The 16,285-nt window shown below is 41.3% G+C and overlaps 1 protein-coding gene across 1 annotated transcript in view; it reads left to right on the top strand.

Annotated features, from left to right (window-relative positions):
- PRKCA (protein kinase C alpha) overlaps nucleotides 1–16,285 on the top strand; it is a 107,493-nt gene that overhangs the window by 82,475 nt on the left and 8,733 nt on the right. Inside the window, exons 9-14 of the mRNA XM_072351643.1 lie at nucleotides 6,896–7,039; nucleotides 7,784–7,957; nucleotides 8,760–8,851; nucleotides 10,171–10,233; nucleotides 10,500–10,638; nucleotides 15,246–15,326. Of these exons, the coding sequence (XP_072207744.1) occupies nucleotides 6,896–7,039; nucleotides 7,784–7,957; nucleotides 8,760–8,851; nucleotides 10,171–10,233; nucleotides 10,500–10,638; nucleotides 15,246–15,326 (693 nt within the window). The remainder of the gene's footprint in view (nucleotides 1–6,895; nucleotides 7,040–7,783; nucleotides 7,958–8,759; nucleotides 8,852–10,170; nucleotides 10,234–10,499; nucleotides 10,639–15,245; nucleotides 15,327–16,285) is intronic.

Below are 16,285 nucleotides of genomic sequence, written 5' to 3'. Positions count from 1 at the left end.
AGGCCATTGGGAATATACCCCATGCATGGAGCACATGGATGAGCCGGGCTATGCTGGAGCAACTGGTGCTGTGGTTTCTCTATTGAAGTGTTTCTGTGCAAACAGATGTGCCCATCTGACTTCTTACTGCTCTGTCTTTACTGTGTCCGTCTGCTATGAATGCTGATGTTGCTCTGCTTCGCCAGCTCTGTACTAACACAGCAGCTTTCTCCCTTTCCTGTCTCTTCCAGGACTGCCGTGTACATGCCCGCTGCTTCAAGGTAGCCCCTCAGCATTCTGCATCTTTCTCTTCACAAAACCCTCTCTATGAATGTCCCAAGCTGATTAAATTCAATTTCATTCTCACCGTGTTATAAGGATGCACTTGCTTCCCAATATAAGCTTTGTTTCCCAATTTAAGCTTTTCTAAATCAAATAATAGTAATAATAAATCAATAAATGTGAAGTCTGCATCTTCCATAAACTGCCACAGAGTGCGCCCAGGTTGGCTGGATGTGTGCACACCAGGGGCTCTGTGGAGCTCAGTGCTCTCACTGCTAAACCAATGGCACCGTCTCGTGGAAGATGGGAAATGGTGCATCTTTAATTTGAAATACGCTCATGGAACTCTGTCTAACTAACTTCCATGGATCAAATAGTTCTCGTGTTCACTGGATGTTTAAAAACATGGATGTATGGGATGTGTAGCACGCATGTATTGTGATATAATATACTCCTTTTGTTTCAGTATGTATGTTTGTATGCTATACCCCTAAGGGATATGACCCACACGCACAGTGGCTCTGATACCCAAATACTAACCCACATATTCACTTCCACTCTTCCTTCCTTCACTAACCTCCATCTCACAGAACGACGTGTGCTGGCATTGACATTGTGCATCTGAACTTGGAACTTGCATGTGATCTCTAACGAATTTTCTTGCTTTATTACTGACCCAGATCGCACTTCAGTCTCATACATTGGTGAAATTACAATTTAAATTACAAAGTGAAGCTTCGCAAATGTAAGATTGCTGATTGATTTTAAACAATAATCAAAGCAAAGCCTGTAGGTAGTGTTTAAATGTAAGTATTTAGTTGTAGATAGGATATTTGGTAGTAGAACTTGGATGTGCTTGTGCTTGGGTGCACAAGCATGGCAGAACGGATGGTGGATGGACAATTCTCAGTGTCAGTGTATTGCAAAACCCATTGAAGATGTTCTGATGGAGCAAAAGCAGCTTCTTTCGTTTTCACATCATGCAGAAAGCGCCTTCATTTCGTGTGTGTGTGTGCTGAGTGCTGACACTGAGCTGCACTTTGCTTTTTGTCCACATTGAAATGGGTTTTATGCTTAAAGTGAATTCTACACCCTGCGTGGGTTTTTGTTATGATGGTTGAGAATTAGCTGTGCTTTGCAAAATTGAAAAGATTGTGGGGAAGTATATCAAAGCAACCTTTCTTTTTTGGACACTCGGGGATTTGCTATGCCGGTATTGACTAGAAACCCAGCAATATAATTATTTTTATTGCCGATGTCAAGGGGCATTTCAGCAAGAATTCCTGAGCAATTAGCAGCCTCATTGATGCTTTCCATCCGGTCAGGGGCTGCAGAGATGCTGCCAAGCAATAAAGGCAGAGAGCAAAGCAGACTGCGTGCTGGGCAGTGTACCCTAAACTCATGTGCTGGGAATAGTTGCATCTCTTCCCATAGCTGTTTAACTCTGTTGTCTGCATTTTCTGGGGTATGTGATTACCTTTATACAAATGTGGGAATTTACTCCGGTACTTTATATGGTTTAAAAACATTTATATGGTTTTACACAGCAGCAACACTGAAAAGATGAAGTGGTTTTCAGTAGAGTATGTGGCTCTTGAGCCCCCCCAAGATGAGCAGCGCTGTTGAGATGCTGTGTGGCACACTGGGGTCTCTTGTTGTCCTTTAGGATTATCCTGTTGCCAATCAGACAGGAGCCACGAGGGGTCAGTGCAGAACATGGGATGGCTGCGGAGAGCCGCTGCTGGGAGACAGGCAGTCAGTCTTCATATTGTACATATAGGTGTCTGTAAGGTGCTAACCTGCCAGATCGCATTAATGCTCCTTGATGAGCAGAGCAGTGCCTCACCTGGATGGGCTTCGGCAGCAGTTCCTGTGCTCCTGGTCAGGCTCTCATCAGAAAGGCATTTTTGATCATTTTTCCGTACAGCACAAGCATTTTTTATTCTTTTTTTCAGGCAATTCCTTTAAATCAAAGGACTGTTAATAACCAGAAGGGTGAATGTGACACAGATTTAAGAGGAAGAAAAGGTGAGGGGAAAAGCAAACCAAAGATGTGGAGCTAACGCTCAGGATTTATCACCCTCCCCATTTATATTTTCATGACCCATCCTGTTTGCCTTTCTTACGAGCAATGGGAATAGTGTGATTTTTCTCTCCTTTATTCAAGAACTATTTTAGCTATTGAAGTAAAAATGCATTTTCCTTCATTTTCTGCATCCCTCGCTGGTGGGAGCTGCTGGGCTGCTGCGTCGCCCAGGCCTGGGCTGGAACTTCTCTCTGTGTTGTTTCCATGGCTACAAAGCTCTCTGCTAATGAATTATAAGCTTGCATTACGTTATGGAATTAAGCTTAAAACTCAGTCTAGTGAAGTATTAGAAATGAACTCTTCTCATTTCGAGTTATCAGCATCCTGACAATTAAGTCGTATAAACGAGGAAATGGATAGTCCTTCACAACATCTATAATTACATGGAATTGGAAATGCAATAATGTAAGAAACAAGCTGCTACAATGATGGAGAATGTGTCACTGAGGAGGAGGTTTTTTTTCCCCCCAGATTGTGACTCGAAATTTACTGCATGTGTTTTCTTCATTAAAGGCTTGCTAACGGCTCTGCCTGTTAGGTGTCTGGACTGGGTTAGGTTAGGGTTAAGGTTAGGGTTCTGTCATTCCTTGCGTCACTGGGGAACTATTTCAGCTTCCCCTTTCCAATCCTGCAGTGTGAGTTCTGCCTATCCCTGTCCTGCTTCTCATCGCATTGTGCCACTTCAGGATGCGGTTACCTGCAGCCCTGTGATGCCATCGGGTTACCTGCAGAATTAGGCAGGGAAAACCTGGGGGCAAGGCTGGCTTGAAGCATGGAGACATTTGAGAAGCGTTGGGGTCTAGTGGAACCTTGCTGCAATGTGAGGCAGAGATTTCATTAGAGTTTAATGGAGGGATTTAGTTCTGGCAAGAGGACACAATCGATATTAAGAGTTGGGACCCCAGATGCAGCCTGGCTGCATTGCTGGCTGTCACAGCTGTGGGATTTTTGCAGGGGGGTGAAGGCAGTGCTGCTCCCTGCTGCTGAATCAGCCACTTCCCATTCCCAGCAGTGTGAGGAAGCTCTGTTTCTTTTCCCAGTAGGTGTCAGTGCAGCCAATACATAGCAGATGGAACGTGGCGAGAAGATGCATGCGCAGGATGCGTTCATACCTCCCCACATGCAACATTCAGCATTGTTGTTAAAATTCAGCCTTGTTAAATATTTTTGCATTTGCCACTTTCTCCTCTTGAATTTACCCCCGGTTCATCTCCCCACTGCACATCCAGGGACTGCTGGGAGCAGGTTGCCATGGCAACAGGGAAACACATCCTCAGCGGCCTGCATGCCACCAGGCCTTGTGTTGGCTTCTGTGTCATGCCATGGGAAATGATGTAGGGTTTTCCCTTCTGAAATGGCTGGGTTGGAACCCAGCATTGCAAACTCAGCTGTGACTGAGAGCGGGGGGTGGTGATGGGCTGTTGAGGGGACCCTAAATCACTTCTTTGCTTCACACTCATTAGATTTTGGAGAAGAACACGTTTGTATTATAAACCTGTGAACAGTTTTTACACTTAGGATTTAAGAAACCAAAAGTAATAAAGCATCTCTTAACTGTGAAACTGAGGTGTTTCCTAAAACACATCCCTGGGGGCTCCCCAAAGTAACACACTGCAACTTCAACAGCTCTCCATAAAGAACTGCATTTGGGCCAAGTACATAAAGCGTGTCTCACCTGTGGTTTCAGGGTAAAAGAACGGGCCGAGATAAGGTGCGTCCAAGCCGGAGGAAGTAAGATGATGTGCATGTCTTGTTTTCTTTTAAGATTAACCCTTCTGCTACCAGTGCAGACTAATTCATCTTTACTGTACTGTTTTCTGGGTTTGTTTGCTGCAAGCTGGCCTTGTTGTGCAATGTTGTACTTTTTACACAGACAAAACCAGTTTATTGTATGCTGAGAGGGGGTTGTGGACAAATTTAAGCAAACAGAGGGGTTCCTGCGATTGTAAAATCCCCTAATGTATATAATCCATATGGTGGTTCGAATTGTGATGTTTGTAATGCTCTAAAAATGAGGAAGTCCCAAAATAATGTGGAGCATTTAAATAATGATATTAGAATGGCTCCATATGAAATACATTTTCCTCTAAGACAGCAACCAGAAGGCTGTGATTCTGGTTAGCTCTTCTCCATCCAGGTGTATGTCTTCCATCTGTTTTCCATATCATTCCTTTTATTCTAGCCATAGGAAAACCTGCTCCAGTTCCGAGTCACTGACTTTAGGTAAACACCTGAGAATATACATGTGTTGGGCAGAGCTGGAAGAGGAAACAATGGATCTGTCCAAGATCCAGAAAGATCTGGACACCATTTCACAGCGTCAGCTTTAGGAAACAAGGTCTGCAGTCTCACATCTGGGTGCCATGGTTTGTGGGTGTCTTGGGTCCCAATGCCCTGCTCTCAGCTGCGTATCTAGAGCTCCCTGCCACAAATCACTCTCCTTATGCACACTTTCCCTATGCAAAAAGGCCATTGGTCTCTTTATTTGTCTATGGTCAGTATTGAAACTGCATTCTGTGGAGCTCTGGAAAATACTTCTATTCAATATCTGTCCTTCTTTCAGTGCTTGAATTGGCCTTGACAGAGCGTAAGTCTCAAACAGGTTTTCTTCCCTTCTAATTAGTAGTAAAGCTATTCATCACAGGGAATCCTGAACGCAGTGGTAATGGTGAAAGAAATGGTGTGTTGTTTGACATCTCATTTGTGCAAATCAAAACGTACTGTGCTCCTCACCATCACTCTTATTTTAAGAACAGTTTTGGTTTGTAGTTCCCTATCTTAAATATATAAATTGTTACTTACATGAGGAAACAAAACCCCCACATGTTAAGGAATACACAGATTTGGAGTTTTGGTGAGTTATTTTAGTGCGTTTTTTGTTACTTCATTAACTGATGGCTCAGTCTTGCACAAGTCTTAAGGCCATTAAGGCACAAAACTCCATGATATCTCTGGATTCTACCAGCAACAGGAGCTGCCATTGGGCAGTGCTTTGCAGGATTGGGAACATAGGCTGGTGCCCATGACTTGCCCTTGCTGAAGGCCTGTGCTGCCCCTGGTCCTGTTCAGCATCTTCAGGTGCTGCTTTCTTATAAGTAAGTCATCACAGTGGTGGAATGAATTCCATATCTAAAAAACAAACTACAAACAAAACACAGAAGAATATATCAAAATGCCAAAATTCATATCCGTGTGGCAGATATAAGATTTTCTGCAGTTATAAACCTGAGTATGGCCTTGTAAGCACAGTGTGGTTGGTTTACGGGAGGGCCCCTTGTCATGCCCATGGCAGGAGGGGCTGGAGGCAGAATCGTGGCATCCCTTCCCATTTCGGATGTCAAAATGTGTTGGGAGGGGAAGGTTGGTATCTTCCAGTTTCCAGTTGAGCTGCCAAGGTCATACGTCAGGCCAAGCCTTTAAGGCCTTTAAGGCCACGTCTTACTGTGTGACTGAATACACTTTGATTACTAGACTTTGGGTTTTCTATCTGTGAAACTGATAATATGCAAATACTGTCCTTCTGTGGCATAGTCACAGAAGTAATTATCCTTAGATATTCAGCATGTATCAATGGCATAAAATAAATTAACCATATTAGAGATTATTTACTATGCCAACTCACTAGCTACTTGGGGGAAAGCATTTACATTCCAAAGTTATTCTATTATTAAACCTTCTTGGCTTTGCTTCTGCCGGTATGTGGGATAAGTTTGAGAACAAGAGGGATATTCTGTTGTAGCCTGTCTTATCTTCTGGTGAGTCTTACTTTTTTCTCTTCTGTTAACTTTGAGATTTGAAATGAAACTTACTTGAGCAATTATGTGGTGTCTCATGTGAAAATACTGAGACGGTTGCAACCTTCTGCAAACCAGACTGTAGCCAAGACAGAACCCTTGTATGTAATATTTCCCTCCCTCCCTTTTCCAGATCAACACTTGATTGAAAATCAAAGTTGATTGTAATGCTAGTTTGAAAGTGGCCATGTTCATCTGCATTAATCCTCACATGTTGTTGTTTTTTTGATGCAGGTTATTTTTCTTAATGCATGTGAAATATTTATTAACTCTTGCTACGCAGAGTGCCTTTGAGAACTACATTTTAAAAGAGAATGTGTTGAAGAGACTTTTTATCCAGAGTACTCTATGTAGATGATAGCATGGTATTTTTGAAGAACGTTTTTTGTATTTTGAAACAAAAACACCAGAGAAGCCTGCTTTTGGCATGAATATACATGACTTCTTTTCTTTGGCTTTCATTTATGCTTTGGTTTTGCTTCAATAACCAGATAAGTTTATCGGCTTCTATCTGGTTATACGTGAACACATATTTCCACTTTAATTCCCCCGATAATGTGAAAAGTATTGTTGGAATGAGTCTTTGAACTTGTGTCCGTGCAAATTTTGTTATGCAGCCTTTCTCCCAAGAATGCCATCTCCAATGTGGTCATCTCCAACCTAGTGCTCACCCAGTGACCCACTCTGCTGAGGAAATGGGCTGCTCTTCTCACTTCCCCATTTTTGTGTATGTATGTGTGTGTATGTCCTTTAGAAAGCCAAACTTGGGCCAGCTGGTAACAAAGTCATTACTCCATCAGAAGACAGGAATTCAAGTGTGCCATCCAACAATCTGGACAGGGTGAAGCTGACAGATTTCAACTTTCTTATGGTTCTTGGAAAAGGAAGCTTTGGAAAGGTAAGAATTGTTGATAACTGCCCATTTATTTTTTTTTCTTATTCTTGAGGAACAACAAATAAATCAGACTCCTCCTAAGAGGCAAAATCGAGAGTTGAAATGAAGTGAGCTTTAGAAGGAGCATTTTTAATGCAGAGTAGGGCGATTCCTTAAGGACTGGCAGGCTTCAGTCATGGTTGGGGACTGCTTTTTCAAGAACGGAGTAAGAGAGAAAAGCCTCACACTATTGGGCAGGGTGTAAGAAACTAACGTTTAAATCCTCACTTCTAAGCAGTTTCAAGGAAATCAGCTCTACCTTTCTGGCTTTACTCCCAAGGTTATTCTGCCATTTCTGGAAATCAACAGCTTTCGTAGGGCTGAATATCTGGGAGGAATCACAGCTAGTTTATATGTTTGAAATGTGTTAGTGGAAAGAAAGGACTGCTATTTTTCTGGCTAGTTTAACACCCATTTATATGGTGATGTGCCCTTTACTGAAGAAGTCCCCTGGGACTTAACATCTTATCAGCCCTGGGGCAATGTGTCTGCAATTCACATTGGGGTTTTGGCTCAGGCTTTGTCTGAAATGACTGATACAGCTCATTGCAGTGGGTGAGTAATGATGTTATTTTTGGTGTTTTGATCAAGTTGGTCTGTACCAATGAAAGGGCAAGCTGGATTGCCTCTATACAGCTCACTAGGCATGTGAGTCACCTTCTCCATTGGCAGGTAGGAAGATTTTCACTCCTGTTTCTTTTTGTGCAGGTGATGCTGGCGGACAGGAAGAATACAGAGGAGCTCTATGCAATCAAAATACTGAAAAAAGATGTGGTGATACAGGATGATGATGTTGAGTGCACAATGGTTGAAAAGCGAGTGCTAGCACTGCAGGATAAACCACCATTCCTAACACAGCTTCACTCTTGTTTCCAAACAGTTGTACGTGAGCTCTCTTCCTTGCAGCAGTGGTGTTTTTCATAATACGTGATCCTGAATTATGTCAGTTCAATAAACTTTATTATCATCCAATCATATATCACAGCATCTACACACAGGAAACAGTGAAGAAAGAGATACCCAGGCACTTGGAAGAGGTCAATTTTAGTCCTGTGAAAAACGGTGGACAGACATATTGCTTAAGTCTCACTTAAGGTCACTGTGGGAAAATACTACATAAGTACTCAGATATGTTGTGGTCATGTTTCACTTAAGATACCTGGATGCGGGCTTTAAAATTCTTCACTTATCAAGATAAATCACCCTGCAAAATACTTTATTGCACTCTTTCTCTATCTCAGATAAGGTGAGAAAGGAATTTAGTATCACTGGTGGAAATGCAATGTAGTTTTGTAAACCCTGTGACATCTTTTCTTGTCTATTTTTAATTACCAGATGTATATTGATGTATTTATCTAAATTTATTAGGAGGCATCAGAAATAGGCTGAAGACAAAGATTTTTAACCATCTTTAATGCTTTTTGGACATTTATTTTTAGCAGACAAAACTATGTGTGAGTAATTATGGGAACAATGTAGGCAACGAATACATAAACGTGAGTCACTAACATTGGCAAAACTAGACAGCTGCCATCAGTCATTTACTCCTGCAGGCTTTACAGAACATCCCACTTCTATTTGCTGATAGATCAATTTTGCCAGAATGTACAACCAGTCTCAATAACCTTAAATGCTTTTTATTGTGCCCAATGTGATTATGTGCATGTTTAATACTGTATCCTAGGACCGCCTGTATTTTGTTATGGAGTACGTGAATGGTGGGGATCTCATGTACCACATCCAGCAAGTAGGAAAATTCAAGGAGCCACAAGCAGTGTGAGTGTTCATGTTTATATATTTAAATCATGCAATGATCTTATTTTTACACTGTAACAGAATTAGATATCTCTTATCAGCCTATCCTTTAAGTCTGAATTAATATTATAGGGAAAGAGATATTACAGGGAGAGGAACACACTCGACATTGCAATATGGTTTATAGAAGATATTTCAGTGTGCAGCTTATGAGAAGTTCTGTGATGCTACATTTTATAGAAGTTTTATCTGTGAGAAGTCAGGAAATGATGAGAAGCTGTTTATGCACAAAGTCCCTTTCGGGTCATTGTACATCTGGTGTATCAGTGAGTAACCGATAATGATATGTAGCATATTTCAATATGAGCAGACAGAACATCAGTGCCATTTTAGTCGTGTTTATAACATCTCATCATCATTTATTAGTGTTTCATGAATCATTTACCAATGAAACTTTCAAATCAAGCGTAACCAATTCTGTTTAAGAAATCCACGGAAATAATTTCTTATTTTGATTTAAGTAATCAGGGCTTGGTTAAATGAAAGGCCTTCCAGATATAAACTCTGAGATATAAAACAAAACTTCAGCAGCTCCCTAAAGAAAAACACAGTGGTGTCAGAACATCTTTGGCTCCCAGCTCATGTACCATGCCCAACACCTGTTGGAAATGATATAGCTTTATGACAACTTGTGCCTGTGAAGCATATTCCAGCACATGTCTGCAAATAGCTCTGGTTTCAGAGCTAACCTTTCATTTTCTTTATGATAGCCTAAGAAACAGTCTTGTCTGTAGATAATCCTCTTCCCTATAATTTCTGCAGATCCACAGCAACTGGCATTAAGCATCCATCAATACTGTATATTCTTTTACTATGTTCAACAATTCCATTTCATATTGCAGTCATTTTAATTATGTAATTAATCCATTAAGAGCCTGTATAAAGGAATGCTCTTTCTGCAAATGATTTAATGCCATATGAATTGCAGCGTAAATTGAGCTGCATCCTGAACTCGGCATTGGTATGTGATTAGAGATAATGACCTGTGTCTGATTGGTGCAGTAGGAGTGCTGTGCTCCAGCTGCACCTTCTTCTCTCTGTTATAGAAACAAATTTTCAATTAAAAAATGAAATCTGCCCTATTTTGTCATCAAATACTTGAAGTTAAATTTATCCGTTGAAGTCAATTGGGAGTAAGGGGTCTGTTATGTCCTCTGCCTATAATGTATGTTTTTATACTTTAATGTTATCGCTTTTTACCACGATGCATTTCCAAAGTATTTTGTCAGGGGGAAATGATGAGGTAATAAGAAATCCTTGTGCTTTTTCTCTTCACACAGGTTCTATGCAGCTGAGATCTCGGTTGGGTTATTCTTTCTCCATAATAGAGGGATTGTTTATAGGTGCGTACAGTCTGTTGTAAGGAATTTTTGCACTATTTTTAAACCCCCAAATGGTCAATTTCTTTGGCTAATCAGTGAATTTTTAGAAATTTTCTAGAAATAACCACATAAGTGTCATTCTTGCATACAAGTTGCACTGTAAACCAACCCCTCAGCCTCAGCTTTACATGAGCTCTTCTGCACTCTACCCAGCTCAACTGAAAACTTGAACATGTAAATGAAAGTGATCCTAAATGTTAACATCAAATTACTCTGATTCTTTATAGAGATCTGAAACTGGATAATGTGATGTTGGATTCAGAAGGACACATTAAGATTGCTGACTTTGGAATGTGCAAAGAACATATGTTAGACGGAGTAACAACCAGGACCTTCTGTGGCACCCCAGACTACATTGCACCAGAGGTAAATATTCACCATTTCAAGCATCTTACATCTCCATTGGCAGTTGTCAGGACATGCATTTCACACATGCTGATAGCTGTAGCTCTGGATGCTCTGTGGATGGTACTGTTTGTATTTCTACAGGTATGTTGATTACCTCTATGAGTTAACACGAGGATATCTGTAAGACATTGCTATTTTAAAATGTATTTAGCTGATGGAAAACCTAAGTTGGTATGTGATCAGTATTTCAGATTTTGGTCATACTAGCAAGACGAAATGAGCAGGCTCAGCCCCTTGTGATCATTGAAATTGTAGACTGCAAGTGTTACTATACTTGCTTGTGCTTTGGTGTGAAGTTGCAGAACGTTTGTGGGCGTTGCTGATGAGGTCAGAAAACATTGTGTTGGGTGAAAACGTAGTTTCTTGAATGTCTTTAGAGGTTCACACAGCTGTCAAAATGCATATAGTGAAAAGATTGTTCAGCATTTTTAGGAGGTCACAAATCTCATTGATCTTCAGGAAGAGACTCATGAGGTCTTGAAGCTTTTCATTGACCTCCCTACAAAGCTGCTTTGGTCGGCTCCAGGCCATGACTTAACAATGCCCTGAGGCAGCGCTTTTGATCTCAGGAAAGTTCGGCTCATTGAAAGCCTCAACTAAGCTGTGAGATCAGGGCTTGAATGGAGCTGACATAATAAATCCATCATTTGGCTGTGGTTTTCTGTGACTTACCAGTACCTCTGTTGCATTCAAGCCACTGAAGTACTGAAAATTGGTTTCAAAGACAAACCTAACTGCAGTGTGTCTAAAGTGCGAATGGGATGCTTAGAAACACAGTCAGGTTTTGAAGCACTGTGATCAAGAAATAGGATCTTACCGCTAAGATTTTTAGTCTGGATCAGCTTTATATTTCTATACCTTAGGTACAAAACATGAAAAACAAGCACATGTGGTAGCTTGGAAATGATTCAACTATATGAATATTAAAATCTGGTGTTTGTGCTTGCTGGGCTTTCAAGAGCTTTGATTTGTTTGGCTGCAAGTTCAGTGCAAGATCCAGGATCCAAGATACGCTGCATTTCGCTGAGTGCTGAGCAAGAGGCAGAGCTGGCTGGAACATTGCTGGCTGTAATTGAATGTTTGTTGGAACAGAGGAGATTTGTACGCGGACAAGCAAATTAGTGTTTAAGGTGAATTTTGCCATCTCTGAAATTAGAATGAAAAATAGTTTATTTTTCCGATTGCTAATTCATGCTTTTCAGAATGAAATATTGTGTATTATAAAAGCTTGTTTTTTTCACAAATTACTGTTGCTTGCAATAGGGTAGCAGAACAGCCAGAGCAACATTTCATTTTCTTCTGTCAAAACATAAATGAAGCCAATGTAATGCATTTAAAATTGTCCTCTATGAGACAATAGACTTGTGCCATTTAATACCAAAGAACACGTTATTGGTGCCAAAATGCTCAGTACAGGTCAATGTAGGTTATTTTAATTTACTGGGAAACATCCTGTACAGCAATAAACCTTTTACCAAAACTTGAAGGAAATTAGTCTTCCTATTATCTTACACACAGATTTTATATTTCTGTTAGTTGGATGATTTTTGTTGGTTTCTGAAGACGTTATGTTGCTAACTAGGTCCGTGACAAACTTCAGAGTAAGGTTTGTTTGCAGGAGCATTTCAGCACATACCCATAGGCTAAAACCCACGATGGATCATAATGAGCGTACATGTGCATGCTGCTGTTCCCTGTTGCATGGAGACCATGCAACAGACATGCAAATCTAAATAAACCATCTGAAACGAGTGTGTGGCAATCAAAAATAGAGAATTGACTCCTTTGGTCGACATCAGGGAAAAATACCACGGCTGGGGTGCAGAGACCTGCAGGGGTCACACAGGGACATCTCAGTGGCTTCGCAGAATCTCAGGGCAATGCTTGTATTGCATTCAGAAAAGTGGACCTGCAAGCTTTGGTGCACAGAGAAGAGGTTAGAGTTGTTGAATCCCAGGTTTGACCAAATCTGTTGGGCATGCAGTGGTTCTCTAGCACAGAGTATTTATTGACATGCTGAACTTAAACATATAAATATGTACGGTCAGGGCAGCATAACAGCCTTGAAATCGATTAATACTTTATATTCCCTTGGCAAATCAGGAGAGACAGAAGGAGATGGATGTCAAGAGATTAGTGGGAAGGGATTCTGGCAGCATCATCGCTGCCTGCAGCACAGGGCTGATCCCACCACGAGCATCCCTGCAGCAGCTGCAGCACTGGTTTGGAATTGCGGAAGAATTGAAATTTAAAAAATCCTCTCCTGTTCTCTTCCATTTAATAACCTCAAACCTTAAGTTCTAACCACACATTTTCAAGGATCAAGGGAGGGTAATAGGAATTACATAGGTTTGGAAAGGTTTTTTTTGTGCTAGTTATATTTATTTCTCTTAATAACTGTGGTTTAACTTTTCCAGTAGACATAAGAGATGTTCACAGAAGGTTCTCTCTCTTGCCTCTGGGATATAATCATTTCATCCCATTTGGCTACCAGCTGCAAGCTGCAGTGATCTAAACATTCCTACAGATTGCTGGTATTAATCTCCGTGTCCTGCTCCTCACTGTGCTTTCCTTGGAGGCAAAATAAAAGAAGAAAGACAGGAAAAACACCATGAACGTTCCTATGCCAGTTTGGGTTGATGAGAGAAATTCTTCCTGAGCTCTCAAATCCACAGAACCTGAAAAGGCAAAGCCTTCAAACACAATTGTAGGTAGGAAAAAATGGGAGGTCTGAAATGCCAAAAGGCAGTCATTAAAATCAGTGATGGAAAGGAAGGGGAAGGATCCTATCAATGTTCTGTTCCTTCCAGGCCTGTAGAAAGCAGAGACTGTAGCAGGAGAAGGTTGTGGGTCTTCACTTGCAGTCCCATGATGGCCCTCGCTGTTCTCTGGGTCTGCTCTGCGCACTGCACTGAGACAGAAGAGCACTAGTAATATTCCCCCTGTTTAGTGGTATGTCCCTCTTTGTTTATATATCCCTATTTATCCTAAAAGATCCCCAAATTCGTACATGCAGGTAGGATTCTGTTGGCAGCACTGGCTCTGGGTGCAGCTGGAAGGTAATGCCTGGTGATTGCTGAGTGAGGAGGAGGGAGCTGCTGATAACACAACATGTAGAACTTGCTGACTTTGTACCAATGCATGTTGGACTGTATATTGAAAACTCATCTGCTTCCTCCCACGTGCAATCCCTTTCTCTAAATGAGCATTCTTTCCTCTTCTTTACGTTTTCCAATTAATGCTTGGAGTAACTGCCAGTGTTGTGTGTGGGTATAACTTTTGGTTTCCATGCATGACACACAGGTTGGCAGTGAACATGGGAGATTGCTTTCCTGTGTTTCACTTGCATCACATCCTTACCAGTATTCAACAGGTGATTCAAATGGGTATATTTAATTAGGATTAGGAAAGGAAAACACCTTACAGTGTTATGTACATCAACAGACATTGACAGTTAAATGCTACCTCTCCCTACCTTGCATTAGATGCAGTGAAAAAGCTGTTCTATTGCATTTGCAATGGGACTTCATAGAATCACAGAATGGCCTGAGTTGAAAATACCACAGTGCTCATCTTGTTTCAACCCCCTGCTGTGTGCAGGGTCACCAACCACCAGACCAGGCTGCCCAGAGCCACATCCAGCCTAGGTTCAAATGCCTCAAGGGAACTTCTGTGACGTGGTACATTTCCAATCCCAGTTGAGCTCACTGTCTGTGTCTCTTGCTCAACATCCCACTCTCATCATGCAACCAGTTCTGCATGAGAGATGGATGCCAGCTCAGCAGGGCCACTGCTCCGCTCGTCATGAGCTTCTGTTGATGCCGACATGTAGCATCAAATAAATATTTCAGCTGATGACATAGGACAGAAATTGTGGTGCTCTCATGTTGCTGACCATATGCTAGGTTAACTGTAGGAGGTTTTATTCATGTCAGTTCTGTCTCTCCTGATGATTCTGCTTGATATTCTCTCACAAAGGCAAATTTAATTGGGGCAGATTGCATTTGCTGATGAGAATGCTATTTAGAGAGCAACCCTAATCTTGACTTGCTTCTTGCTGGTTGAATAAACAACACCATTAGGTACGTGCTTTGTTATGACTTTCATTTTCTGTCATTGTGTTAGCTTTATAAAAATAATGCCTCTCGTCATTGCTCCCATCAACTCTTTGATGTTAGAAGAAGCAGATCATGACTGGCTGGACAGAGCAATGACCAGGATGAGAGCTTGGCTGTCTAGAGGGATTTCTCTTCTCAGGGCTATGGATCTATCTTGATCTCATTTGCAAATTTAGATAAGCTGTTCCTATCAAAACCTCTTACAGAATGTTCTGCCTTATCAATCAAATGACTTTCTGAAAAACAGTCCAATACACCTTGCTGCTCCATATGATGAGAGGTTGTGGGAGAGGGGTCCCACTGGAACCAGTAATTATCTGAGTGAGGATTCAGTATTGGCTTACTGGGACTTTGCAAAGAACTGTGTTTGTGTCACTATTTATCTAACGCTGCAAGACTAGAAATTAGTTAACACAGGACTTGATTTGTTTTTTCGTGATTTTACAGATCATCGCTTACCAACCCTATGGGAAGTCCGTGGATTGGTGGGCATATGGAGTGCTGCTCTATGAGATGTTAGCTGGCCAGGTAAGGGTTACCTCTTTGTCGCTCCAATGCTGCTCACTTTCAAAACTTGCTGAAGGGCCAGACCCTTAGGGGGCAAGTGTGGGGTCTTTCATGCTACTATTACCTCTGTGTATTCTTGACTGTTTCCGACTCACTGAGAATGTAGGCTTTAAGCTCTTTGTATTTCACCCCCATAATAAAGCACTGCCTTTGAATATGGTTTCTTTGTACTGTAATGGTGTTATAAATAGCCATGTTCAAAATTGAATGGGAGAGAGACACTTTAGTAGGAAAATGCATGTCAAATGGAAGAAACACCACTTAGTAGTTTGAAACCACAGGGAGATTGTGTCTATGCTCTGCATTGCAGTTAAGTCACAAGAATACAGTTTTTGTATTCCATGTCCTAGGGGTAAAGTATGGGTCTCGCTTCTCTAAATAAGCTTAGTTACAGACCCCTTATTCTGCACAGTTAATGAGATGCTGCTTTCTGAGTCACTGAAGTAGAAAAGCAGTGCTGTTCTACAGTAAATTGCATATAACTACCAACTTTGGGAGCTCTATTGGTCTTGAGTTGGATAAGATTTGTGCAAGCAGCTTTCAGTGAGTGTTAGCTAGAGGTATGCATTTCTTAAAACATACGTTTTTAACAAATGGGTTTAATAGTTTCTCTACTAAATCCCTTTTGACATTTTAAAAGTTTTTAAAGGGTTGCAGTGGCAGTTGTTAACATTTACAGTGTACAGTGCTAACATTGGGCAGCTGAGAAAATGAGATTTACTGCTAGCTGAGACTTAACAGTGTCCATGCCCTGGGGACTCAGCCAGGGGCACTTCCCTCTTCACCTGTATTTGAAATTAAAATGCAGCCCTGTTTGGTGATGCAGCCCCACCTTCACAGGAGCAGAGTCTACAGCCACATCTCATAAAACAAACTGGGATTTAGCTAGAATTAAGTGAGCAGTGAATATGCCTTAAAAG

This window comes from Excalfactoria chinensis, chromosome 17 (genome assembly GCF_039878825.1).
Source record: "Excalfactoria chinensis isolate bCotChi1 chromosome 17, bCotChi1.hap2, whole genome shotgun sequence".
In the NCBI taxonomy this organism is placed as follows: Eukaryota; Metazoa; Chordata; class Aves; order Galliformes; family Phasianidae; genus Excalfactoria; species Excalfactoria chinensis.
Note: the sequence above shows the minus strand (reverse complement) of the source record. Positions and strands in the feature narration are given on the sequence as shown.